The 26321-nt window shown below is 40.7% G+C and overlaps 3 protein-coding genes across 4 annotated transcripts; 2 read left to right on the top strand and 1 right to left on the bottom strand.

Annotated features, from left to right (window-relative positions):
- Positions 1 to 143: 143 nt before the first annotated feature.
- On the bottom strand, positions 144 to 25737 carry HAUS6 (HAUS augmin like complex subunit 6). Of its 2 annotated transcripts, XM_014952591.1 has the most exons (18): positions 25610 to 25737; positions 24727 to 24822; positions 23917 to 23995; positions 22750 to 22882; positions 22039 to 22186; positions 18781 to 18846; positions 18606 to 18657; positions 18232 to 18405; positions 17414 to 17598; positions 16716 to 16845; positions 15383 to 15482; positions 14962 to 15051; positions 6400 to 6487; positions 4908 to 4971; positions 4054 to 4239; positions 3047 to 3182; positions 1658 to 2668; positions 144 to 763 (listed from the first exon to the last, which is right to left on the bottom strand). In XM_014952591.1, exons 2-18 carry the CDS (start codon positions 24816 to 24818, stop codon positions 711 to 713), a joined length of 2787 nt encoding a protein of 928 aa, XP_014808077.1. In that variant the 5' UTR covers positions 24819 to 24822; positions 25610 to 25737; the 3' UTR covers positions 144 to 710. The 2 variants fall into 2 exon arrangements, with proteins under 2 accessions (XP_014808077.1, XP_014808078.1); XM_014952592.1 differs by lacking the exon at positions 14962 to 15051.
- On the top strand, positions 7866 to 11232 carry LOC106894105 (endogenous retrovirus group K member 18 Pol protein-like). Its single transcript, XM_014952595.1, has 4 exons — positions 7866 to 8141; positions 9607 to 9698; positions 10043 to 10508; positions 11096 to 11232. Exons 1-3 carry the CDS (start codon positions 7901 to 7903, stop codon positions 10409 to 10411), a joined length of 702 nt encoding a protein of 233 aa, XP_014808081.1. The 5' UTR covers positions 7866 to 7900; the 3' UTR covers positions 10412 to 10508; positions 11096 to 11232.
- LOC106894103 (endogenous retrovirus group K member 25 Pol protein-like) lies at positions 11520 to 14174 on the top strand. Its single transcript, XM_014952594.1, has one exon. The coding sequence runs from the start codon at positions 11962 to 11964 to the stop codon at positions 12865 to 12867; it is 906 nt and encodes a 301-aa protein (XP_014808080.1). The 5' UTR covers positions 11520 to 11961; the 3' UTR covers positions 12868 to 14174.
- Positions 25738 to 26321: the final 584 nt, after the last annotated feature.

The following is a 26321-nucleotide window of genomic DNA, read 5'->3' on the forward strand; positions in this document are numbered from 1 at the left end:
TTAACCCCATCCCCGCCAGACCCAGGACACCATCCCACAAGCTCTTATTATCAGTTACTTACATCACAATGTCATAGATTTATATCAACTATTTGCAAATAAAGTGGCATTAACACTACCATAAGTCATAAATTTTTTACAACTTCAGTTCAATATACATTTATTTAGTAACATGACTATAATGACAGGCATTTCAGTAAAAGTTTATGTAAAGCAGCCTCTATCAACAGGTAAAGCTAATGGCACTTACTGATCAGAAGTCTCAATAAGAGAAAAGAATTCAATGTATGTAGAGCACCAAGTAAATTCTGGGTGGGTTCTTTTGCAGGAGGTGGTGGTGGTGGTAAAATTAGAGGGAAGACAGAGACACCAAAGATTTCACTCTTTCTCCATTGAAACTTTAATTTTCCATTTTTTAGGATTATATCACCTACTCAACATCTGCTATTTTTCAAAATATGCTTCAAAAGGAATATATATTTCTGAACATAAATGATGGGCTGTACATAGAATGCTACTATGGATGACATGAAATTGGAAGAACAAGCAGGTAACTGAAACTTCTAGACAAGGAGCCCAGAATATAGTCTCTGCAAAAAAACAGGAAGGAGTGCAACTTTTCTATCTAGGCAGTGCTTAGAGAGCATGCTACATGCCTACATGAACGAAAATTGCACTGCTACTATGGTTATGCTTCTGCTTTAGGAATTCTATCCTGATGATGGTTCCTTTGTGCCCAGCTCCTCATTCAATTGCTCTTTATCTGGAAGAAAAAGTGTATTAGTCAGTATTCTATAATATTCAATTAATTGCCAGAAATATTGCTCCCAAACTGTTTGGATTCTATTTTAAAAAGCATGTATGAAACTGTACTTCTAATTTTGAGAACTGTTCCAAGTAAGGTAAAATCATCTGCCATCTGTACAGCCACAATTTTCAGCAACAGCTTAATTGCAGCAAGCCTTTGCATAATGTATAAATCTCACTACTTCTTGGGACTACCTTGTTGTGTTAAATTCCTAGTACTCCAATAAATACCACCTGTTTTAGTGAATGTCTTCTGTGCAACCATTATTGACTCATTTTTATTAATGCATTTCAAAGACTGACCTCAGACCTAACTAAACATTGCACTACTGGTTAAACAAACTTGACAGTTTTGTTGGAAAAAGGGTGAGGGAGCAGGCAGGCTAGAATGCAGGATATTTCATAATAAAAGAATATTAAGTATTACAGACTATGAACACATGACTGACCTCACAAAAGTTCCAATTATCTGCAGCACAACTCTAAATAGCCAAATCTGTTCAGAGTAAACACACTATTTCAAACTAACTTTGTGAATTCTCAAAATTTAATTTTGGATTACTCCTTTCTAATGCATCCTAAGATACTTTTTTTTTTTTTTAAATAGATGCAGATTACCTCAAAGTCAGATAAGCACTGTTCCTCCTACTTGCAAGATGTTGATACAAGCAAAGGAAGCATGTTTCCTTTGCTTTTTTATATCTCATCTTTCTTAGGGAATAAGCATACAAATAACCCATCTCCCTATAATTCCACAGCAGGATTCAGCTATTCAGAGTAGGTTATTTATGGTAGTACATTAAGTGGCAGAATGGACAAAACCTTGTTGCTAAAATACATGGACACTTACCTTTCAATTTAGTTATTAAGCTTAATGGGACATTGTGTATCATTGATGTCATTTCCTCCAGACGTTTACAAGATGCCACCAAAGATGACAGGGAATATTTTCTTTCATTAACAGATGTTGGTAATGGTGTCCTGCTAAATGCTTCATCCAAGGTGACTACAGGACTGAACAATTCATCTCTTTTTTCTGGTTTAAGATTTTTGTCTGATGTACAACTTACAGATTCACCTCCATTATGTGCTTGATGGAACTCCTCTTCACTTGTAGATGCAGTCCTTTTCAGTGCTTTATGTGGGCTGAACAGGGACTGTAGATCTAGCTTTGATTCTTGAATATCTCCCTTATTTTTTGAACCAGCTGATATATCTGTGATTGCTACATCAAAATCAGAGTCTGAGATTGCACATTCAGTAGTATTCATGCTATCAAGTTCTTCTGGAAATACCTCATCCAATATCCATGATATGGAAGCTTTACAACTGACAGAACTTAACAATGGAGATACATTCTGATTCAGCATCCTACTCATTGAAGAATCCTGGAAGTAGTCTGAAGGTAGAACGGTTATTTTACTATTGTTTTCTGAACAACTGCCTAGAGTATTCACACTCCTCTTCACACATGAAGAACTCGGTTCTGGATCTTCTCCGGAATTTACATTCTGTACAGAAATGTTTTGAATACATTTTAATTCCTGTTCTCCAGTTCTCTCACTCTCTTGCATTCCAGATGTTTCTAAAATTGGAGATTCAATGATGTGACTTATCCTCGTCTGCTTTTGAGACTTAACTTCTGTAGAACATAATGGGGATGTCATTTCTGACAAGAAAAGATCACAGTCAGTTACAGGAGATGCAGGGGTAGAGGACATAAGTCTAGAATCTGCCACCACCTGCATTATAGGTCCAGCATCCACTGGAGCTTCTTCTCTCATTACTTTAGCTGAGGGCAGCTCTATGTCTGAGTTGTCAGGTTGAACAGCTTTTCTCCATGAGCTTCTAATTTCAGTAACTAAATGGAACAAACAAAGGAAAAAAATTGAACACTTTCATATTCTCATCCTGTTTTTCTACTGTCCGTAACATAAGCAATCCAAGAAGGAAGACGTATAGCTGCTTTACATTACTTATGCTTAGTCTTCCTCCTCAACACAAACAGGTGTTTTTTTCCTGTGTAGAATCCTATGTTAAACCAAATTCACAGTATTCACATCCTGTTAAACCTACATCTTATTAGGCCTACTTTGCTGTATTACAGAGTGAGCTATTAGGATAACTTGCACATTCACTGAAATAACTATCTTTTTCTTCCTGTGTCACATGTGATTAGCTCATTGAAATTGTACATTTCTAATGAATGAGTATTATAAAAATGGAGTTTTATACTTACGCAGATTTTCTGGAGTTCGGGGAATTTGTTTCTTTGTTAAAAATGGGTTAAAATCCATTGAGCTTAAGAGATCTTCTAATGCCATTCCGTTGTCTTCATCACTCTGAGGTGACTCAGACACCACTGTCCTTGCAATCTGTAGGATGTTAAGATAGTAAATTACAAGAAAGCAAAATTATAACCTCTTTATTTCTGTCAGTTATGGCTTGAAATAAATCCCATTATCAAAGTGATCTGAAGAGTTTGGAATCTCATAACTCTTCTTCTGCCTTTTATGACTTAAGGCTCGCAATGGTAACAGTCTTGTACAAACACAAAATGAAGACAGGGGACTGAAATTAGAACTCTAAGTTTCCTCATCATGTAAGAATCCATCTTTAAAATAAGATTGAATATATTTGAGACATTAGTCAAGAATTGCATAAGCATGAAGACTAAAGCTCCATTTACATAAGTACAACATTTTAGCAGATTGAAAGTAACCACACCATTTCAGTGAAAGATGCAGTTTGCTTTCCAAATCAAGCTGTGGCACATTTTACAGTAACTCTTGTGGAGTAACTCCTTCAATCTTAAATAAAATACCTAAACAAAGAAATATTTAAAATCCTGCTTAGAATTCCCAAGCTCCTGTTAAATACGTAACCTATTACCTTCAGAAATAAAAAGGACTGCTGAATTCTTAATACATGCAGTGTTTCACAGATTAAACTATAAGAGGCGATACCATGTAGTAGAATCATACCATGATTCTACTGAAAGCGCTATTAACTTCATAATTATTTATAAGTATGATAACTGCACAAACTCCATGCTTCCATGGTGTACTTAATTGGGCAGTCACCCCTGAAACTTAAGGACACTGATTACTATTTAGCAGAAAAATTAACTTTTGACATAAGTGGTTCCAAGAGGCATTTTATGATTTAATTAGTAATTTGTTCTCTGAACTTAATGACCATTTACTTAAAACACAAACAGAAGATTTAAAAATAACTTTTCCTAACCTCCTCTGCCAGTTCATCGCTGCTTTTCTTAAGAGGGTCCTCTTTTTTGACAGGAGACTCTGTCTGCACAATGTGATCACCTGTATTCTCTGGCACTTCTGAAATGGCACAGTCATCCTTTCCTTTTTTTAAGATCTTTGGAGGTACAGGCATTTTCTCCCCCTTGCAAGCCTCAATAGGCAAGTTCTAGAGGAATACACAACACTTATTAGAAGTTTTAAACTCAATTGTCATAATACTGCTCAACGAATTCTGAACAGCAATGGCCCTAGCATTTAATCAATAAAAATATTTCAGTCTTAAACTCTAACTAAACACAAAATATTTTTACAGTCATATTTATAGTAGGACATAAGTAGTGGCTAGGAGAAAGGTGTTGCACAGAACACAGATGACTCCTCTACAATTGCCTTCGACACACTACAGTGAACAATTGTGCAACGGACAACTGTAGATCCAAGTTGCTTTTAGGCCACATTATAACCCTTAGGTTCACACACAACTTAAAGAAACATCGAAGTCTGACCACTACTGAAACCAAAAAAATTGCTTGGCCAGCAGGGACTCAGTGACACGCTGTATGTTGTACTGGAAATGAGGTGCAAGTGCACCAACTTCCTACTGTCCTTCCCTAAAACTTATTGAAGTCCCTGGCAGTTAGCTTTTACACTTCTACAGGACTGATACAAATGTGCAAAAATACTACTTTAAAAAAAAAACAAAACCAACCCCTCAACACAAACAAAAAATCGCAACCCTCCCCCCTAAATACTAAGTCTAGGCTTCAATCAATCTAAAAAGCAAATATCCTAAGTTTAGCTTCTTTGACAGGCAGGAAATTACTGAAAAATAACCTTTTCAATTAATGCGTCTCCGTTTTCACATGCTTTTGACAACTCTGAAGGTACTGAAGAGATCCTGAGGGGGATGGGGTAGAGGGGGTAAAAAAAAAAAAAAGACAAGGAGGTTTTAGAGACAAATTAAAGAAGTGGCACGCAAGTCTTACAAGGCCATTATACATTGTTTGCCCCGTATCTGTCCGTTACGATTTCCCTCAATTCGTCCCGGTCATCAGAAGGCAGTTTTAATATAGGGAGAACATGTGACAATTAGAGCAGAGTTATCCCTAATTGTGTATCAGCCTCCCAAAAATCATACATTACGAAACATTTCCCTTGATTACCGAACAGAAAAAGGTATTTTGTGATATATTTTGTAAACAAGCCTTCTGTATTCTGCAACCAAAGATAACTGGAAAGTCCTCTAACAGACTTGATAATGTTCTTTTCCCTAGATACTCTTCTTCTGAATCGCCTCTGGCATCCAGAGTCTTGTTCCTGTATGAACTTACTGATATTAAAATTAAAGGTGATTATTAAATAATTACCTCAAGTTTAATAAAAACTTAAGTCCTATCACTTCTGATGAGAGCAGCTCTGATTGCATAGGTCTCTAAAATGTAAGGTACAGTCCTTGCTTGTTAGGAAGAACACACCTTAAAACATTAATACTTGCTGTTACCTATCTTTAGAATCAGAAGCAGACAAAAATCCATGCTGTATGAAGTCACTCAGAGAAATCCAGGTTTTAATTGTTAACTACTTGGACAACCTTTGAGACTTACATGCAACTACATCTACTGATGCTTAAATATAGGACAGCCTTCCTTTGCTAACTCCCTTTCTCTCCTAGTAGGCAACTTTCAATTATCCAGAGAGGCCATATTATGAAATGCAGTATTATTCGAAAGGTCATGAAACCTTCCTGGACTAAGTAAAAGACAAACAGCCCAAAACTTTATAGAATACCATTGTTTTGTGCTTTGTCCTTTGCTGGAACTGTAGTAAGAGAAGCCATGGAACAAAGTGATTTTAGAAGATTGATGAGAAAAAGCCTTGTTGAGAAGGTTAAGCACAGTAATTCTGATTGGGAGTCAGGGTCTTTTTTGTTTGATTTGGGTTGTTGTTTGGATTTTTTAAACACAAAAGAAGGGCTCCTGTAAATGTCTGTTCTTTCATTCTCAGGCTGTACTGAATATATATGCCTGCCTCAACCCAGTCTGAGAAACACAATTCTGTTTTTACCACGCAGCTCTTAAAACTTTAAAGAATATACTTCTAAAAGCCTTACAACCTGGCTGCTGCATATCCTGTCCAGCACAACCAGTCGATATATCAGTCACCAGTTACTTTATGACTACCTTGCTAAATCAGGTACATGTGAGGATGTAAGGAGTGGGCTACTAAAATATTCCACTAAGGATCAAGACATAGATATATTAAACTCCAACAAGTAAATGTGCATTTTTCCACTGCTTTTTTTATCAATTTCTCATTGACATCATACCATCTTGATGCTGTTGTTGCCGTATCCATCACAGATGATGAGGCACCAGAAACTTTCTCATTACATACTTCATGAAAGGACTTAATATCTAGAAAACCAAGTAAAGAGATTTATTATTGCTTCTTTTTTTTTTTTTTCCCACTCAGGCCTCCCAGGTGGCCCAAGTGACTCAGATCACTTCCACAGACTATTCACATGATATACTTTACGAACACTTCAAGAAAAACAAATTAATACAGAAGCAGGACAGTGAAATCAATCCTTTTGCTCAGGTACCACATGCAGCTGTAGACAGAACCAAATTGTGTTACTCCTGACAATGTGTTTGAGAAGCATGATTTTATCTGCTGCCTTGCATGTATCAACCAAACGAGTTCCCGATGGTCAACGTACAGAGCGGTCATTGCGAGTATCTGCCAGGGAGCACAGGAGCCTCACACAGACTCCACAGACCCTCGGCAGCTGTTTCTCGACAAGTCGAACTTCCAGAAGCTGCTGAACTTTTGTTAATGCAATTAGCAGTGGAAAACGCTAACACTCAATGCCACAGGGCTTTAGACCCTATACGTGGCAAGGCTACCACTCTGAATGATCTTATTAGAGCGTGCCAGCACGTAGAAACGGAAGACCACAAATTTGAGATGTTAGCGACGGCACTGGCTCAAAACCTAACTGTGGCTCGTGCTGCTGTTAAATGTTTTTTGTGTGGGCAGGACGGACACATGAGAAAGGATTGCCCAAAACAGAGGCGAGAGAGGGATAAAACTCCAAATGAATTGTGTCCTCGGTGTCAGAAAGGATTGGCACCAATCCGTGGAGCAGGAGGTTTCGGGAGTACAGGATCTCCACAGATTTATCAGACTCAGCAAATCACGACTCAACAACCCTTTCTTACTTGTCGGCTTAATGGTAAAGAATTGTCAGGGTTGATAGACACTGGAGCAGACTTTTCTATCATCCGTAAGTTTGACTGGCTGTCTGAATGGCCTGTTGTGGACACAGCTGCTTTAATCACTGGGGTTGGAGGAGCTCAGCTTCCTCAACAATTGTTACAAACTCTGCTGGTTGAAGGACCGGATGGGAAAATAGCTAAATTGAAAGCATACATTCTACCAGTACCCTGTACATTATGGGGCCGTGACTTCCTTTCACAATGGGGTTTGCTTTTAACAACACATTTTGGATTGGGGTCGCTGATGTCCAGCCACGGCTCAAACTTACATGGTTAACTAATTCCCCCGTTTGGGTTGATCAGTGGCCCCTCAGAGGTGAGCGGCTGGAGCGAGCAGGAGAGCTGGTTGCGGAACAATTGCAGTTAGGACATACTGTCCCTTCTACAAGCCCATGGAATACCCCAATTTTTGTAATACCTAAGAAATCAGGCAAATGGAGATTATTGCAGGATTTACGGGCAGTTAATGATGTTATAGCTCCAACGGGTGCACTGCAATTGGGAATGCCAAATCCTGCAATGATACTACACTCTTGAAATCTGCTTGTCATGGATTTAAAGGATTGTTTCTTTACAATTTTTCTGCACCCTGATGATTGTCCACATTTTGCTTTTTCTGTACCTTCTATTAACAATGAAGGGCCTATGGAGAGATATCATTGGGTAGTGCTTCCTCAAGGCATGAAAAATAGTCCAACTATTTGTCAATTTGTTGTTTATTCTGCTTTGAAACCAGTGAAAACACAATTTCCTACTCTGTTGTTTTATCATTACATGGATGATATTTTAATTGCTGCACCTGATGAGTTTCCCAAATTGTGTTACTCCTGACAATGTGTTTGAGAAGCATGATTTTATCTGCTGCCTTGCATGTATCAACCAAACGAGTTCCCGATGGTCAACGTACAGAGCGGTCATTGCGAGTATCTGCCAGGGAGCACAGGAGCCTCACAGACTCCACAGACCCTTGGCAGCTGTTTCTCGACAAGTCGAACTTCCAGAAGCTGCTGAACTTTTGTTAATGCAATTAGCAGTGGAAAACGCTAACACTCAATGCCACAGGGCTTTAGACCCTATACGTGGCAAGGCTACCACTCTGAATGATCTTATTAGAGCGTGCCAGCACGTAGAAACGGAAGACCACAAATTTGAGATGTTAGCGACGGCACTGGCTCAAAACCTAACTGTGGCTCGTGCTGCTGTTAAATGTTTTTTGTGTGGGCAGGACGGACACATGAGAAAGGATTGCCCAAAACAGAGGCGAGAGAGGGATAAAACTCCAAATGAATTGTGTCCTCGGTGTCAGAAAGGATTGGCACCAATCCGTGGAGCAGGAGGTTTCGGGAGTACAGGATCTCCACAGATTTATCAGACTCAGCAAATCACGACTCAACAACCCTTTCTTACTTGTCGGCTTAATGGTAAAGAATTGTCAGGGTTGATAGACACTGGAGCAGACTTTTCTATCATCCGTAAGTTTGACTGGCTGTCTGAATGGCCTGTTGTGGACACAGCTGCTTTAATCACTGGGGTTGGAGGAGCTCAGCTTCCTCAACAATTGTTACAAACTCTGCTGGTTGAAGGACCGGATGGGAAAATAGCTAAATTGAAAGCATACATTCTACCAGTACCCTGTACATTATGGGGCCGTGACTTCCTTTCACAATGGGGTTTGCTTTTAACAACACATTTTGGATTGGGGTCGCTGATGTCCAGCCACGGCTCAAACTTACATGGTTAACTAATTCCCCCGTTTGGGTTGATCAGTGGCCCCTCAGAGGTGAGCGGCTGGAGCGAGCAGGAGAGCTGGTTGCGGAACAATTGCAGTTAGGACATACTGTCCCTTCTACAAGCCCATGGAATACCCCAATTTTTGTAATACCTAAGAAATCAGGCAAATGGAGATTATTGCAGGATTTACGGGCAGTTAATGATGTTATAGCTCCAACGGGTGCACTGCAATTGGGAATGCCAAATCCTGCAATGATACTACACTCTTGAAATCTGCTTGTCATGGATTCAAAGGATTGTTTCTTTACAATTTTTCTGCACCCTGATGATTGTCCACATTTTGCTTTTTCTGTACCTTCTATTAACAATGAAGGGCCTATGGAGAGATATCATTGGGTAGTGCTTCCTCAGTGCATGAAAAAATAGTCCAACAATTTGTCAATTTGTTACTTATTCTGCTTTGAAACCAGTGAAAACACAATTTCCTACTCTGTTGTTTTATCATTACATGGATGATATTTTAGTTGCTGCACCTGATGAGTTTCAGTTACAATCTGCGTTTGCTGAGGTGAAATTGGCCATGGAACGCTACGGACTTCGGATAGCACCTGAGAAGGTACAGTCTATACCACCTTGGAGATATCTGAGATGGCAAATCTTAGATAAAACAATTATTCCACAACCTATACGAATTGTCAATACAGTAACTACATTGAATGAGCTACAAAAATTATTTGGAACCATTAATTGGCTAAGACCTTTATTGGGGATTTCAACAGAATTATTATCTCCCCTGTTTGACCTTTTGAAAGGCGATTCTGATTTGTCATCCCCAAGATCAATTACTGGGGAGGCTTCGCAAGCATTGCAGATTGTGGAAAAAGGGTTAATACAGCCTTTGCATCCAGGTATGATTTAAGTTTACCTGTTTGTTTATTTTTAATCCCTAATTCTTTTCAGCCATATGCGCTTATTGGTCAATGGGATGAAAAGGAACAACAGCTGTTAGTACTAGAATGGATTTTCCTTCCTCATTCATTTTCAAGAACTGTAACTACTTTGCTTGAGATGTTTGTGAGACTAATTTCTACAGGTCGACTGCGATGCCAGCAACTTCGAGGAACTGATCCGGATTTCATTCACATGTACATCACCAAGGAAGATTTTACAGTAATGCTTCGTGAGAGCTTATCTTTACAGGCAGCCTTTGCGGAATACCTGGGTAAAATACTTTACACTCTGCCGAAGCACGGTCTGCTTAACTCCCTAAAGGATGTTCCTCTGCAGCCTCTTTTCTTACAGCAATCTTTGCCAATCCCTAATGCCTGAACGGCACTCACTGACGTCTCGGGAAGAAGGGGCAAGGCTGCTGTTGTCTGGCAAGAGGCCACACGTGGGTGGCAACACTCTGTTGTTTTTCAGTCAGGTTCTACTGGGGAGGCTTCGCAAGCATTGCAGATTGTGGAAAAAGGGTTAATACAGCCTTTGCATCCAGGTATGATTTAAGTTTACCTGTTTGTTTATTTTTAATCCCTAATTCTTTTCAGCCATATGCGCTTATTGGTCAATGGGATGAAAAGGAACAACAGCTGTTAGTACTAGAATGGATTTTCCTTCCTCATTCATTTTCAAGAACTGTAACTACTTTGCTTGAGATGTTTGTGAGACTAATTTCTACAGGTCGACTGCGATGCCAGCAACTTCGAGGAACTGATCCGGATTTCATTCACATGTACATCACCAAGGAAGATTTTACAGTAATGCTTCGTGAGAGCTTATCTTTACAGGCAGCCTTTGCGGAATACCTGGGTAAAATACTTTACACTCTGCCGAAGCACGGTCTGCTTAACTCCCTAAAGGATGTTCCTCTGCAGCCTCTTTTCTTACAGCAATCTTTGCCAATCCCTAATGCCTGAACGGCACTCACTGACGTCTCGGGAAGAAGGGGCAAGGCTGCTGTTGTCTGGCAAGAGGCCACACGTGGGTGGCAACACTCTGTTGTTTTTCAGTCAGGTTCTACTCAGTTGGTTGAGCTTGCAGCTGCTATCCATGCATTCAATTTATTTGCTACTGAACCCCTTAATGTTGTCACTGACTCTGCCTATGTGTTTGGTATTATACAAAGATTAGAGAAATCCTTTTTAAAGGAAGTTGCAAATCAGGACTTGTTTAATCTCCTCTCTAGACTGTACACATTGATTTCACGGAGAGCTCATCCTTATTTTGTGTCTCATTTACGTTCTCACGCTACATTGCCTGGACCCACGGTTAAAGGTAATGCTGTTGCTGATTCTTTTACTATGGCTGTTGTGGTACCTAAGAAACTTTTCAACAGGCTCAACTCTCCCACGAATTTTATCATCAGAATGCCAAGGCACTCTCCAAGGATTTCCAGCTCACACTGCAGCAGGCACGACGGTCTGCTTAACTCCCTAAAGGATGTTCCTCTGCAGCCTCTTTTCTTACAGCAATCTTTGCCAATCCCTAATGCCTGAACGGCACTCACTGACGTCTCGGGAAGAAGGGGCAAGGCTGCTGTTGTCTGGCAAGAGGCCACACGTGGGTGGCAACACTCTGTTGTTTTTCAGTCAGGTTCTACTCAGTTGGTTGAGCTTGCAGCTGCTATCCATGCATTCAATTTATTTGCTACTGAACCCCTTAATGTTGTCACTGACTCTGCCTATGTGTTTGGTATTATACAAAGATTAGAGAAATCCTTTTTAAAGGAAGTTGCAAATCAGGACTTGTTTAATCTCCTCTCTAGACTGTACACATTGATTTCACGGAGAGCTCATCCTTATTTTGTGTCTCATTTACGTTCTCACGCTACATTGCCTGGACCCACGGTTAAAGGTAATGCTGTTGCTGATTCTTTTACTATGGCTGTTGTGGTACCTAAGAAACTTTTCAACAGGCTCAACTCTCCCACGAATTTTATCATCAGAATGCCAAGGCACTCTCCAAGGATTTCCAGCTCACACTGCAGCAGGCACGAGAAATTGTCTCTGCCTGTCCAGACTGTCAGCGTCTCCTGCCGCTTCCTACAGACTGGATCTAATCCTCCTGGATTGCAGCCCCATGAACTACAGCAAACTGATGTTACTCATAGTTCTGCATTTGGGGTTCTTCACTTTGTACATGTTACTGTTGACACCTTCTCTGGGTTTATTGTTGCTTCTGCACACAGGGGAGAGAAGGCTAAAGATGTCTGTCGCCATTGGCTTCGTGCAATTGCTGTTTTAGGTATTCCACAGAAAATTAAGACTGATAACGGGCCAGGTTATGTCACTAGACAAACAAAAACTTTTTTAGCTGAGTGGGGTATCCTGCACGTTACAGGTATTCCCCATTCTCCAACTGGTCAAGCAATTATAGAGCGTTCTCACCTTACACTGAAAAACATGCTTTATAAACAAAAAAGGGGGAATCCCCTGGGTATCACACCTCAGGAACAATTAGATAAAGCCACTTATGTTTGGAACTTTTTGAATCTTACGCATGGTGACAATTTGACTGCTAATCAGTGGCGATATGGTTTGCCAGATCAAACAAATATGAAGCCTACTGTATTTGATAAAGACTTACAGTCAGGAAAATGGATGGGTCCAGTACCCTTGTTATCATGGGGACATGGTTATGGTTGTGTTTCTTTATCCACAGGACCATACTGGTTACCTGCGAAAAATATCAAGCCTGCCAATACTATACAGAAAGATGCAGAGTCTGTCGAAGATGTCTCTCAAGACAAAGATAAGAAGGAAGATTCTAATCTTCCTCAGGTTTAATCATGTTGAATGTGTCTCGCATTATCATGTGTATGTCTTGCCTGTGTTTAGGCCTCTCATATGGTGGGATCGAACATCACTTAAGTAATAATGATACGAGATGGATGAGAGGAGTTTTATTACTACCATCTTGTGATGATCTTAACAATTACTTTAAGGCTAGCCAGATATTTTGTAGTGACTTACATGTGTGTCACACGGGCCAATGTTACTAGGCCTGAGAATCAATCTCCTTCTATTAATGTCACTGCCCAGTTACATCTCGTTGGATTAAAACTAAATGGCAAAACTAATTACACTGTGGTCACTTTGCCAAGTCCAAACAATACCAACAAGGAGGGTATTATCCCATATTCGTCCTATTTCCAGCATGCAACCTGCAAAAATTGTAAGATTTGCAACAATTGGCTCAGAGACCATGTCTGAGGTTGTATCCTCAAAGACAAAACTCCTAAATTCCTTGGATTCTAAGGACAACCATTCTAGCATTAAAACAGATCTAATGACATTAGTTTTGCCAGGTTTAACATGAACTGTATAGCAGCTGTATATGCAGAAAAATCTTACCTTAATTAACCTGATGGATTTTGCATTGTGCTAACATAACTGTGTGTACTACTCACTTATATGTATTTGCATTAGTTTGTAATCCTAATGTAACCTTTAATGATAGTTTGTATTCATTAGAAGCACAATCCTTTTCTTTAAGAATTATATTACACATGTTGATTTAGCATTAGGAAGTTAGATGACTATCATTCTTTTAGAAAATAACCAGAATTATGCATACCTGTTAATTTTATGTATGAATGGCAAGTGAAAGATGGTGTAGGTTATTTAGTGAGACTTCCTAAGAATGAAGTTGAAAATACAAAAAAAGGGTTAAGTGTGTTCTTGAGTGGTTAGTTTTTACTGTAGTACGTGATTACAGACACTTGAAGCTGCTTTGTTCTTTTGTTTAATTTTCTTTCTTTTTGGGTTCCTAGGTTCAATTAATTAGACATGTGGTATTCAATGCCAGGTTGTGATGACCCTTGCTTTGATTTCTATTCTAATAAAAAGGGGGGAGATGTGGGCTCAGTGAAAGGTCACTCACATAGTTAAGATTTACTTGCATCTGGAGCAACAGTGTGTGACCTTGAGAGCAGTAGTGACCTTGAGAGCAGGGGAGGAGTGAGAAATACAAGTTTTGCATCCTGAAACACATCCTGACAAAAAACAGAGCAGTCTGGGAACCGAAACCTGTCTTGAGAGTAGAATAATTGTTATTGTGATAAGCTCAGTAGAAGGTAAAAAAATATTTTTGTAAGTCCGTGATTGGGCATTATGGGGGGTGTAGGTTTCTGTCTTAGTGTATATAAGTCTCTCTGTGTAGCAATGAAGATGGTCAAATTGGATTTTTGGATTTGCTTACTGCATGACCTACGAGTCTGTGATTTCTTCATACACCACAGTTAACGGGCAGAAAGTTAGTTTTCTTAGTGTCTGGATTTTCAGAACAAACATCTTAACCACACAGTAGAGAAAGTCACAGACACCAGTTTCTCTCAAGCTTTCTGGTATTACCAGAAGTTCACAGCATTACTGCACAGTGCTTTAATCTTTGAAATTTTCAAGGCAAATGACATTCTATTTGAAATTCTGTAGCCCTCCCTTTGCAGTTTCTAGCCTTACACCTACACACCCTCAAACTGCTGAAGCAGTGCTTTCAGCTTTGTAACCAAAAGGATCTTCTCTCTATTGTTTTTCACCTTGAGATTCCAACACATATCTGCTATGTCACTTTTCCTGAAAGGGACTTCAAATGACATAAAATTCAAGCTGCCTTCCCTGTTCTTTTCCACCCTTGCTTTGTAGCTTCTAATTTATAACTTAATACCAGGGACAGCCAACACTTGGCCAATAGGTACCATCCTGTAAAACAGAATCAGCTCACCAGCCAATTAGTCGGTGCAATAGTCATGTCTGATCAAAGTGAGCTCTGTTCAGCACCATTAAACTAATGACTGAAAGCAACACACAGTAGGGTCCTGATCAAATGGTGCAGCTACTATGGAGTAAGCATTTCAGAATGCACCAGGGAAAGATGCTTACCTGAAGGGACACCTTCAACCTCTTTTCCCAGCTGGCCAATGGGAAAATATTTATCTTCTTTCTTATTACTCCTCCAACCTGAAGCAACTCCTGTTGGAGTGAATGTATTCACTAGAATGCAGGTTCATGAATGAACCTTTTTACATGCAAATTTGTCCCCACATCTTTCATACAAGAACAACAAAATACCAAACAGGCCTAGCATTGCTTTTTTGCCATATCAAAAACTTCAGAGAATCTTTGAGACACAACCAGGTTGAAAAAATGTAAGGCAGTTGTGGCAAGGAATAATTCAGAACCAGATTATGAGAGACTATCACAGATACTTACAAATGCAAGCAAGGAGTCTTTCTGACACCAAGTAACTTTTAACAATAGTGGCAAGGAGGAGAAGGAAAAGAAGCTTCTTCTGTTTACCCACCTGAAACCGATAGTAGATGCTGATAAAACATGCTATCGTCATCATCATCTTCTGAAGGATGAAAAGAATGGGGTGGTGAAGCTCTTAACAGACCAAGTTGCTTTCAAAAGAAAAGAAGTTACATAAGCAGGCTGAAAAAAAAATCTGTGTCTCAACTGCAATTAACAGTCAATTATTTACAACAGCTTTTCTGCAAACCAGCTGCCAGACTCAACATGAAACTTTTCGTCTCTCTGCTGGGTAGCTAGGCAAGATCCCTGCACCAATGAAAGTGTCAGAATGGAAATTATTGTTCATTCATCAAGCAGATGACTTTAAAAGGGGAAAAAAGAACTCAACAAAGATCCACATTGATAGCTCGTGAAAGTTCAACTTCCATGGAGGGATGGACATGGGTAAAATCAAAACCAACTAGCTCGCTCTCATGCTGAACTACAGTCTTGACAAGATGGTTCCATCCCCCATCTCAAATGGACACACCAGCTGTCATTAAGTCAAATTTATCTTCTTTAAAGGAAGACTGCTTCATAGTCATTTCTGCTGTATTGTGCTAGTTCCCTAGGCTAACATATAAATCTAAAGTGTTGCAATAGAATACACCAGCTTAGAATGATAGAATGGTTAGAGTTGGAAGGGACCTTAAAGACCACCGAGTTCCAACCCCACTGCCATGGGCAGGGACACCTCCCACTGGAGCAGGCTGCTCAAAGCCCCATCCAGCCTGGCCTTAAACACTTCCAGGGATCGGGCATCCACAACTTCCCTGGGCAACCTGTTCCAGTGTCTCACCACCCTCAGAGTAAAGAATTTCTTTCTAGTATCTAATCTAAATCTCCCCTCTTCCAGTTTAAAACCATTACCCCTTGTCCTATTGCTCCCCTCCCTGATAAGGAGTCCCTTCCCATCTCTCCTGTAGGCCTCCTTCAGGTACTGGAAGGCTGCTATAAGGTCTCCCCAGAGCCTTCTCTTCTCCAGGCTGAGCAACCCCAACTCTCTCAGCCTGTCTTCATAGGAGAGGTGCTCCAGCCCTCTGATGGACCTGTTCCATGAGGTCCATGTCCTTCCTGTGGTGAGGACTCCAAAGCTGAACACAATACTCCAGGTGGGGTCTCACGAGAGCCAAGTAGATGGGCAAAATCACCTCCCCTCAACCTGCTGGCCACGCTTCTTTTGATGCAGCCCAGGATGTGGTTGGCTTTCTGGACTGCCAGCATGCATTGCTGGCTCACGTTGAACTTCTCATCCACAAGCACTATCCACAATCTTAGATGTACAACGTCTCTCACCTTCACTCTTTCTCATCCCAGAACCAGATGAATTGAACATTACTTACTGGATTCTGCTTTAGCATTAAGTTGAAAGGACACAGGCCAAGAAAGTTTTTCCACTTCGCTTCCCAGTCTTCCTGTTCTCTAGAAATAGATTCACTCCTTGACACGTAATGCTGTTGATTTAAATTTGGCCTGTAATATATAAGCGTGGAAAGTGAACATAACACATCTGTTGGTGGAGATTACAATTCTACATAAAGATGAAGAGTTTTACGTGTTCCCCTTATCCTGCAAAATATTTGGTATGTATCAACTTATTTATGCATTCAAGTATGCACTAACTGAAGTTCAAGACCTAAGAAGCAGCTGCTAAATAGTCTTCATGTTTGTTACAGCAGAATTGGAAGAACTATACTAAAATACATGCATACAATGAGATACAAACTTAAACCTTCCCTAAGCCAATTTCAGATCAAGTTTTAAAGTCCCAGAACCAATTAAGGAAAAAAAAAAGAGTCAGGAACAAAGCCTAAAATATTAACAAAGCAAGGGCAAAAAACCAAAGTTAAGTAGAGAAGAATCTCAGTTAAAAGTTACATAGATAATCCAGACAAATATGATTTTCACAGAAGCAAAGGAAAACTGACTGAACCAACATGTTCTCACTATAAATGACAATATTTGAGAAAAGACTACAAAGTAGGAAGACATGATCCTTGAATTAAGAACAAGCAACTAGAGAAAATTTCCAGACAATTACCTGATTGATTGCAAATTCTGTAATATTTCTGTGCATTTCACATTAATATCCTTAATGTACGCAAGTTGTGGTGTTAATTCAGATTGACAAATTTCATCTCTCAGTGTCCTCAGGGCTTCATTTAATAACCGAATGACCATTAAGAAATTCAGTTTTCCGGCTTCGTATACATTTCTTGACCAATGCTTGAGGTATAGCGAGCAAGAAAAAAAAAATATTAGTGAACAGCATGCATATCAGAAAGTTATGTCTTCTTTAGTCAGAGCAGGGATATAAACCTCCACTTTGTATTTTGGTTCAGTTCCCGATTTTTTCATTTTTCTCAAAAACACTCTAGATTTAACCCTCATCTTTGTTTTCTAGAATCAGATGCTTAAAAGCAGGCTATAATGAACTATGAAAACTTCAACTAATGAGGTATTCAGTTTAACCACTGTCCCAGAAGATGTGGCTGGCCTAAATAACATCATATACTACACACTGGAAACAAAAGCCCATTATTTAAAGGAATAGATTGGTCAACGTAGTTTTAATGCCTAAACAACAAAAAAATCAAGTACTAACTAGGCAAACTTACCAATGCAGTTACTCAACTTAAAAAGCTAACAGTTGAAACATAACTAACACAAAACAGCAGCATAAACTTTTACAGATAAATTATACATATTTTCTCCTTCCTCGAGCAATCTGTGAAGTAGTGTTGAGTTTTAGTTTGGTTTTTCATATTTGTTTTTTTTTTTTTTGTTAAGGTATCTAATTATACACCTGGGGACTAAAAAAAAATATACAGCATAGCAAGGAGGACAAAAATTACTTACTTCGTGTGCGTCATTTTCAACTCTGTGTGCCAACAGCCGTGGAATTCTGAAATCAACCCTAGCTCCGTCTAAAATGTACTGGCCGACACAACCTTGAAGTACATAATCCACAGCTTCCTTTTCCTTTGTCAGAGATGTAATGGTTTCCATTATAACTGCCCACATACTGCGGACCTTAATAGGCAAGAAGGACAAAAATGCTACATTAAAATGCTTGCCACCTATTATGACAGAGTATCAAAACAGCATAAAGGTAGATGAAGGTGCTTAGTATAACCACAGGCAGACAAGTGGAAGTAACAGTATCTGAGAGCACATGCTGCACAATGTAGAAGAAATATAGTACACTTCAACAGCAGGAAAAAAATTCTCACCTTTTGAATTTTCTCAGTTCTGTTATTTTTGTTTTGGTCATTTTGTTTCATCCTATATGCACATGCAAAACAAAAGTTCAACGGGACTACAATGAAATTACAGTTCATATTTCATAAAATTGAGTAAGAAATCTATTTTATATGTGCTAACTTAGTTACAAGGAAAAACACTTACTTGAAAGACTTCAGCTGCAGGACTTCATATTCAGACTTTATCTGCTTTATTTCTTTAAGTAAAAGCCTAGGAAAAAGTTAAGTTACCACAGATTTTTAAAACACTGAAATTTCTACTCTGCTGTTCTCAGAATTCCTTACAATCACTAAACAATCATGCTCACTCTTTCTAAATTTGCATACCAAGGCAGTTTTGGAACAATGAAAAAAATAAAGAAAACCAAACTAACCCAAAACCTTAGCCTTTTGACTTCCTCACCATGACTTTCTGCAGAAAGATAACCTGGAAAGCCAGTAAGATACTTTTAAACTTAGCAATTAAGCTGTCACTTACTCTGTTGAAATGGAACACCTTTTCTTAGACATAAGAACAATAATGAAGTTACTAGAAATGCATTTTATCAATATAAACTTCCAAATATGTTCAGCTATTGTACAGTACCCAAATCTCTGTTTAAAAAAACTGGAGAACAGAATACTGGAGTACAAGCGGCTGGACCACCAAAGTTCTTTTGCCAAAGCGCTTTTATTGAATTTAAGTAAGTAAAGTGGCCTGATTTTCAGAACACTGGATGCCTGAATCATGCTGAATTCTAAACGATCTTCAGAGTTCTGGTATCTTGTTAAGAATGAAGAAACTATAGAGAATTATATTTTTGAAGGGTACCACTCACACAGAAAGCAAGAGTGTTGCATTATTTCAGTGTTTAATTGTTCTCGCATGAGATTTTTTTTTTTCCATCTCGATGGATTTTTCCCTCAGGCCTGTTGCTTCTTGTCCTGTCACTATACATCCTCGTAAAGGAGGGCCTCCATATTCTCTACAACTATTGCTTAGAAATTGGAAGACTGTGGTGAAACTCTCTGAGCTTTGTCCTCCTCTGGCTAAACAAATCCAATTTCTACAGCTTTTACTCCTATGTGTCAAGTTCTCCAACCCTCTAATCATTGTGGTGCTCTGCTAGAATCTCTCCTGTCTTTCAATCTCTCTCCTCAACTAGAGAGACCAAAACTGAACACAGTACTCCAGGTGTGGCCTTAGAGTTGCCAGGTAGAGTGAAATACATCTCCTGATCTGCTGGATGTGCTTCTTTTCATATAGCCTAGGAGGCTGTTGGTTGTCGTGGCTACCAAGGCACACTGCTCATGCAGTGCTCAGCTTGGTCCAGTGCTACTCTCACTTGTACTCCCCATCAAATCACCACAAGCCTGTGCTGCTGTTAGGGATTATTCCACCCCAGGTGCAGGACTTTACACTGATCTTTGTTAAACCTAACACAGCCCTTGTTGGGCAAGTCTCCAAACCCAGCAAGGTCTCTCTGCGTATTCTCTCTTCATTCCAGTGTATCTACTATTCCTCATGGTTCAGCAGGTTTGCATTCAATCCTGTCACCCATATTTCTTGCAAAGACAAGGAACAGTGTAAGACACAGTACCAGCTCCAAAGAACTCCACTCATGATCAGTCAGACTTTGAGGCACTACCACCCTTTGGGCTCACCCCTTTAGCCAGCCTTCTGTCTTTCCAAAAAGCAGTTCTGAGATGATACCAGGTAAGTATCTCTGCACCCTTGGATGCATTCCATCAGGTAGCAAAGGTCTCTACATGTCCAGTTTGTATATGTGAGCCTCCCCTTTCTCTTCTTCTACTACCAGCAGTTCGTTGCTTCTTTCATCACTACTGTTTGGCAGAGAGACTGGGCTACTGACCTTACTCATGAAGACTGAGGCAAAGAAGGCATTAGGTATTTCAGCTTGTGGCACTTTTAACTTAACTTACCATTTCATTCAGAAGCAGATCTAAATGCTCTAAGTACTTCCACTTCCTTATAACATACCTCTGGAAGCCTTTTTTCAGGCTTTTGCCAGGCTCTTGGAGCTTTAGCTGAATTTGGCTTTCCTAATAACATCACCACTCACCTGAAAAATATTTCTGTATTTATGTCTGGGAGTCAGTCCCCTTTTCCATACTCCATACGCTGCTGCTTTGGTTTCTGAGCTTTACCATTAGCTCACTGTTTTAACCAGGATGGTTTCTTGTTAGGCTTGCTTCTTTTCTACTTCAGGGGACAGACCGCACTTGAGCTTCAGCAAGGATCTCTGAAAACACCCTAGCAGTCCTGAGCCCTTCTGTTTTCCACAGGATACCTCCTAGCAGTTCCCTGGGCAAGTTGAAATCCACCCTTTTAAGTCTAGCATCATTATTCTTCCACATCTTCCTCACGTTTCACAGGACCTTAAGTTCTATGGCCTAGGCTGCTTTGACCATAAGGTTCCTGTTGGCTGTTACTTCTCCAGAAAAGTTCATCTTACTTGTAAGCAGTGAGTTCAAAAGAGCACCACTCCTACTCAGCAGACCCATTACGAAGTCACACTCAATGCATTCCAGTTTACCAGATTGCTAATGCACTGCTTTCCCAGCAAATACCAGAGTAAGCTGAAATCCTCTGTAGGTATCAAAGCCTGCAGGTCTGAGTTGCTTTTCATCATTTTAAGAAGGCTTCATATACCTTTTCTGGTATAGAGAAAAACATGTATAGCAGATGCCCACCATGAGGTCCCACTTGATGTTAAACCCTCTGATCTCAATTCAAAGGCATAAAACAGACCAGTCCTCTCATATGGAGATACACCACATGCACTGAAACTGCTCTTTTACCTGCAATCCAACTCCTCCTCCTCTTCTGCCATTTACTGAATATCTTGCAACTGTCCATGACAGTGCTGCTTCCCACCCAAATTCTGTACAGTCCAATGACATATAACCCTGTGCTGGCACAGGAAGTTCCAGTAATTGTTGTTTCTCAAACTGGGAATGTTTTCCATATACAATAATAAAGAATAGCATAATTTTGGAGAAATAATTAAGGATTGTGTAAATGAAACGTGTCCCAGAGTGACTAAGCAAAGACCAAATGTTTCATCCTGAGATAGTTGTAAGATATAACCCTTCAAATGTTAAGAAGTCATAGTGTTATATATGAAGAATTCTCTGACCAATTTTAATGCCCAAGTAACCATATCTTCCAAAACACAGTATCTCCTAACTGAAGAACTACTTTTTTAGACTATTATACTATATAAAAGACCCTACAAACAGTAGAACTGTCAATTAAAGGAGGTAAAGGGAGAGAAAAAACGGGGAGAACCTCAACAGAACTCATGATGTAAAGCAGATGTAGCCTCCTCAAATCCTTCCAAAAACACAGATACAAGTCAGCTATTATGAAAGGCTCCATTTCTTTAAATGCATTACTTACTGCTTTTTCTTATTATACTCTTGAATAACAAGATTTTCCTTTTGAAGAATTTGCAGAAGTTTATTGGATGCAACTCTACATCTTGCCTTTGCCATGTTCACATCTTCAGGTGTCAACTTTACAGCTTCAACAAAAGGTATATCAGTGCCTAAATGAAAGTTAACGTTTGGATTACATCATTCACCTCTAGCAAATAGGCAACTTCTTAATCTACCTAGTTTGAATTGAAAGAATCACATGCCCAGATGCCTATTTTACCTGGACTAAAATACAGTATACAGTGTACTGTATTTTTTTACCAGTTCTTTCTGTTGTATATATTTTCATTCCATCACTCTCACTCTCTTTCCCCTGTTCTTTAGGTCACCAAACAATATAAAATGCCTAGAATAGGCAGTTCTGACCCTTCAGAATTCCACAAGTTGTGAGAATGAGTGGTCAAATACTTTGGACCAAATCATTGCTTGTGTGTGTAATGGTGCACAGCATTACACAGATGAACCTTGGAGCAAGGCCCACAATGCAACAGAAAGCAAAACCATCTGCCGTGTTCTATCATCAGTAACACTATGCAAGTACACAGAATCCTCTGGAAGACTTCTGAACGGAGCAGCCAACTCAGAACTACTTAAAGCTCTAGGCATAAAAACTTGACAGACTCACTGTCAAACATGACAAATGAAGCATTTTTTTTGTTCCATTAAAGCTTACCTGTGGAGTTCCTTTTCATGTCCTCAAGCATTGCATGTCTCGCAAGGCGATACATTAGGTGAATAAAATTAGAACCACCAGGAGAAGCAAGTGCAGAAGGTGGAAATCTTGGAAGCTGACTTTGGTCTTCATTCTAGAAAAGTTGAATTGGTTTTAAACACAAAACTGACCTAAGAAATAAGGCCTAAGCAACAGCCTTAAACATTTAGCTGAGTACCAAAACACTGCCTACTTGCTCATAAGCCTGATGCAAAGCTAAACTGCTACGCCACCACAGTTGACATCTACTCTAGCCAGCAGAAGGGACCAAAATTTTTTTCAATGTTCCCCAAACCAGCCCTAGCCCTGTACATAAAAGACATTTTCAACTCAAAGACTGAAATCAGTGCTGGGTAAACATTAGAAGCCTCTGCCCTCATCACTCCTAACTGGTAATACCTATCTTTGAAAAAAAAAAAAAAAACCAACTTTCAAGTTTTCTTTCATATTTTCTACTGAAGTAATTATCAGCATACTTTTTTATGCTTTTATCTAACTCAAAGATATTGCATCATTGGCTTTCACCTTATCAATTATTAATAAAAAGTAAGTGTTCCAGTACAGAGATCTGATTTCTAGAACTATCATTAAAACAAGGGCAGCATGAGAAGGTAGCATAACAACCAATGATACCTGAAGCAATCAATTTTGGTTTGTCTCTTTTCCTTTAGAATGCTCGCCTTAAACTTTAGTCCCTTTCCCCATATATAAGGAATTACTAATGTTAAAAAAGTTTTTTATGCATCTGAAACCATTTTCACAATAATAACTACCTTCCCAGGCAACTTAAGCAAACACTTCTCAAGAAAATTATTCTCACCCAGAGCTAAGGAACACTCTGAACTTCTGCTTAATCAAATACCATTATTCAGAAGCTAGCCACAGCAGTTTTAAGATTAAAGTTTGAATCTCTGTCATCTGAATTCTACCACCCCACCATTTTTTCCTCAAGCAAGTCTGAGATAAGCTATGTGAAAGAAGACACAAAGTAAAACTGAGTTCTTTGGTAAAACAACCTCATTTAAAGCTCTTATTTAAAAGCACTACATAGTCTCAAAACAAACAAAAAAAAAGACTGAGGTAATAGAAACCAGTAGAGAGTTAATTTCCATGCTTTTTAATACTCACTGCAATCTCTCTTAGCCATAAACAGCACTTCTTCCTAAATTCAGCAGTTTTCAATACTCCTACTGGAAGGGAACAGTCTCTTTCCATTTAAAAGGGATGGAAAAAAAGAAGAAAAAGGAAAAAGCAATTTCAAAATACATTCAAATATTCAGTTACCTTCAGAATTAATCACTTTAAGAACATGACTGAAACAAAGATTTTTCTAGTGATGCCTCCTGGAGACAGAAAATGAGTGGATATAGCCTACACCAAAAATACCTAAAAGTTTGTTAAATGATAAAGCTTTCTTGCTATTATAAATGAATTACAGGCTATTTCAGAGGCAGATCTGTCTGCTCTTTTAAGTCAGAAGAAGGGAAGAGGAAAAAAAAAAGTGCCAGAATGCTGACAACTTTCATATCACTGGTCTTCCACCAGCCATTTCTTTAATGTGCAAGCTAAAATAGCTCATCTATATTAGGAAAAACATTAAGGGAGATGGAGTTCTTGCCCTGTTGGAAGATCCTGGCAGCAATGCATAACCAGGAAATGTTACTTGCCGTTTTGCCAGAGAAATGAAAAGGTAGATCATTTGCAGCTATGGAAGTTTTTACCAAACTCACCAAATTACAGGTACTATCACAACCAACTCTAATTAAGGCAAGCTTTCTGATACAAAAATGTAATCAAGAGGAAATAAATTATCTGACCGTATGCTCTTTTTCCACAGCACTTCCCCAATAGACGACTTACCCACCACCCACACCCAGCGACTGCATAAACCATACTCTTGGTTACACACAGAAATAACCTCACAGGCCAAACACTTACCCAAAAATTTGTGCTGTCCGGAGCTTATCCAACTTAGCAAACAAGAAGTAGGCAACGACATAAAACGCCGTCGCATTTGGTTTCTCAAACATCTTCCTAATACACAAACAGTCACATCAGAAGTAGTTAGGATGCCGAATCTACACAGCATTTTTACTGGCTGCTTGGGATTACAAGAGGCTACTTTTATAAAGTGTTAAAAGTCATACATCGAGTTCTCTGTTTTCTGCATAGTTAAAAACATACATCCCTTAGCCTATTCAACAAAGTTGAAGTAATCTTGGTGAGAGCACTTTCTCTCAAAAGAAGTTTCCAAACCAGGAGGGATGGAGCCAACCTGCTTGCTTTCTCCCTAAGGCAGGATGCATCGACCCGACAGCACCAGTTATGACCATTTCTGGCTTTCACTTCTGGCAGGGAATTGCCAGAGTTGGAAGGGACCTCTAGAGATCATCTAGTCCAACTCCCCTGCCAAAGCAGGGTTGCCCAGAGCACGTTACTCAGGACTGCATCCAGGTGGGTCTTGGATATCTCCAGAGAAGGGGACTCCACGACCTCCCTGGGCAGCCTGTTCCAGTGCTCTGTCACCCTCACCATAAAGAAATTCTTCCTCATATTTGAGTGGAACTTCCCACGTTCCAGCTTGTGCCCGTTGCCCCTCGTTCAGACACAGGTAACCATTCAAGCATCTCTTGAACGCCAAGGGCACCAGGCCCCTCGGCGGCCACGGCGAGACACCCACCCACCCCCTTCTTATTCCTCGTCTCGAGGGGTGCGCTGCTGGGTGAAACCCAGGCTTCCGCCCCGGGGACCGGCGGTCGCAAAAGACCCTCCTCCCGCCTTCCACCTTCTCCTCCGTCCGCGGCTTCTCCCTCGCACTTACGGTCCCACTTGGACGCCGATGCCGGCAGCCCTGGGGTTGAAGCCCAGGGCCTGCAGGTAGAGCCAGAGGTGCTCTCCCTCCCAACTCGCAAAGCGCAGCTCGCGGCGCGGCGCGCGACGGCCGTCGGAGTAGAGCGGCTGATCGCCGGAGGAGGCGGCCCGGGGGAGCGGGCAGGGGCCGAAGGAGGAGGTCTGGGGGCGCGGGCCGGGGCCGAAGGAGGAACGGGGGCGCGGGCCGGAGGAGGCGGTCTGAGGGCGCTGGCCGGAGGAGGAGGAGGGGGTCTGAGGACGCTGGCCGAAGGAGGAGGAGGGAGTCTGAGGACGCTGGCCGAAGGAGGAGGAGGGAGTCTGAGGACGCTGGCCGAAGGAGGAGGAGGGGGTCTGAAGACGCTGGCCGAAGGAGGAGGAGGGGGTCTGAGGACGCTGGCCGAAGGAGGAGGAGGGGGTCTGAGGGCGCTGGACGACGGAGGAGGTCCGGGGGCGCTGGCCGGAGGAGGTCCGGGGGCACTGGCCGGAGGAGGTCCGGGGGCACTGGCCGGAGGAGGAGGAGGAGGGGGGGTGGGTCTGAGGGCGCCAGCCGGCGCCGCGGCCGCCGGCCGAGGAGGGCCCCGAGCTGGACCGCAACCGATCACCACCCGCCATTTTCACCTGCCCGCCGAAAGCTCCCGCGCGCCGGCCGGCCCGCCCGCCCGCTTCGCAGCCCCAACGCCGCG

This window comes from Calidris pugnax, unplaced genomic scaffold (assembly GCF_001431845.1).
Source record: "Calidris pugnax isolate Ruff unplaced genomic scaffold, ASM143184v1 scaffold208, whole genome shotgun sequence".
Lineage (NCBI taxonomy): Eukaryota > Metazoa > Chordata > Aves > Charadriiformes > Scolopacidae > Calidris > Calidris pugnax.

What these genes read in the sequence shown, in the direction of transcription:
- LOC106894103 (XM_014952594.1), top strand. Translation starts at nt 11,962, where the DNA reads ATGGCTGTTGTGGTACCTAAGAAACTTTTCAACAGGCTCAACTCTCCC.
- HAUS6 (XM_014952591.1), bottom strand. Translation starts at nt 24,818, where the DNA reads ATGTTTGAGAAACCAAATGCGACGGCGTTTTATGTCGTTGCCTACTTC. An exon ending in CGGACAGCACAAATTTTTGG is followed by an intron (nt 23,996 to 24,726) that starts GTAAGTGTTTGG and finishes TTAAATGGAAAG; the next exon opens with AGACTGTTCCCTTCCAGTAG. An exon ending in TAATGCTAAAGCAGAATCCA is followed by an intron (nt 15,483 to 16,715) that starts GTAAGTAATGTT and finishes TTCTTTTGAAAG; the next exon opens with CAACTTGGTCTGTTAAGAGC.
- LOC106894105 (XM_014952595.1), top strand. Translation starts at nt 7,901, where the DNA reads ATGGATTTAAAGGATTGTTTCTTTACAATTTTTCTGCACCCTGATGAT. An exon ending in TTACATGGATGATATTTTAA is followed by an intron (nt 8,142 to 9,606) that starts TTGCTGCACCTG and finishes ATGATATTTTAG; the next exon opens with TTGCTGCACCTGATGAGTTT. An exon ending in TTCGGATAGCACCTGAGAAG is followed by an intron (nt 9,699 to 10,042) that starts GTACAGTCTATA and finishes AATTCTTTTCAG; the next exon opens with CCATATGCGCTTATTGGTCA.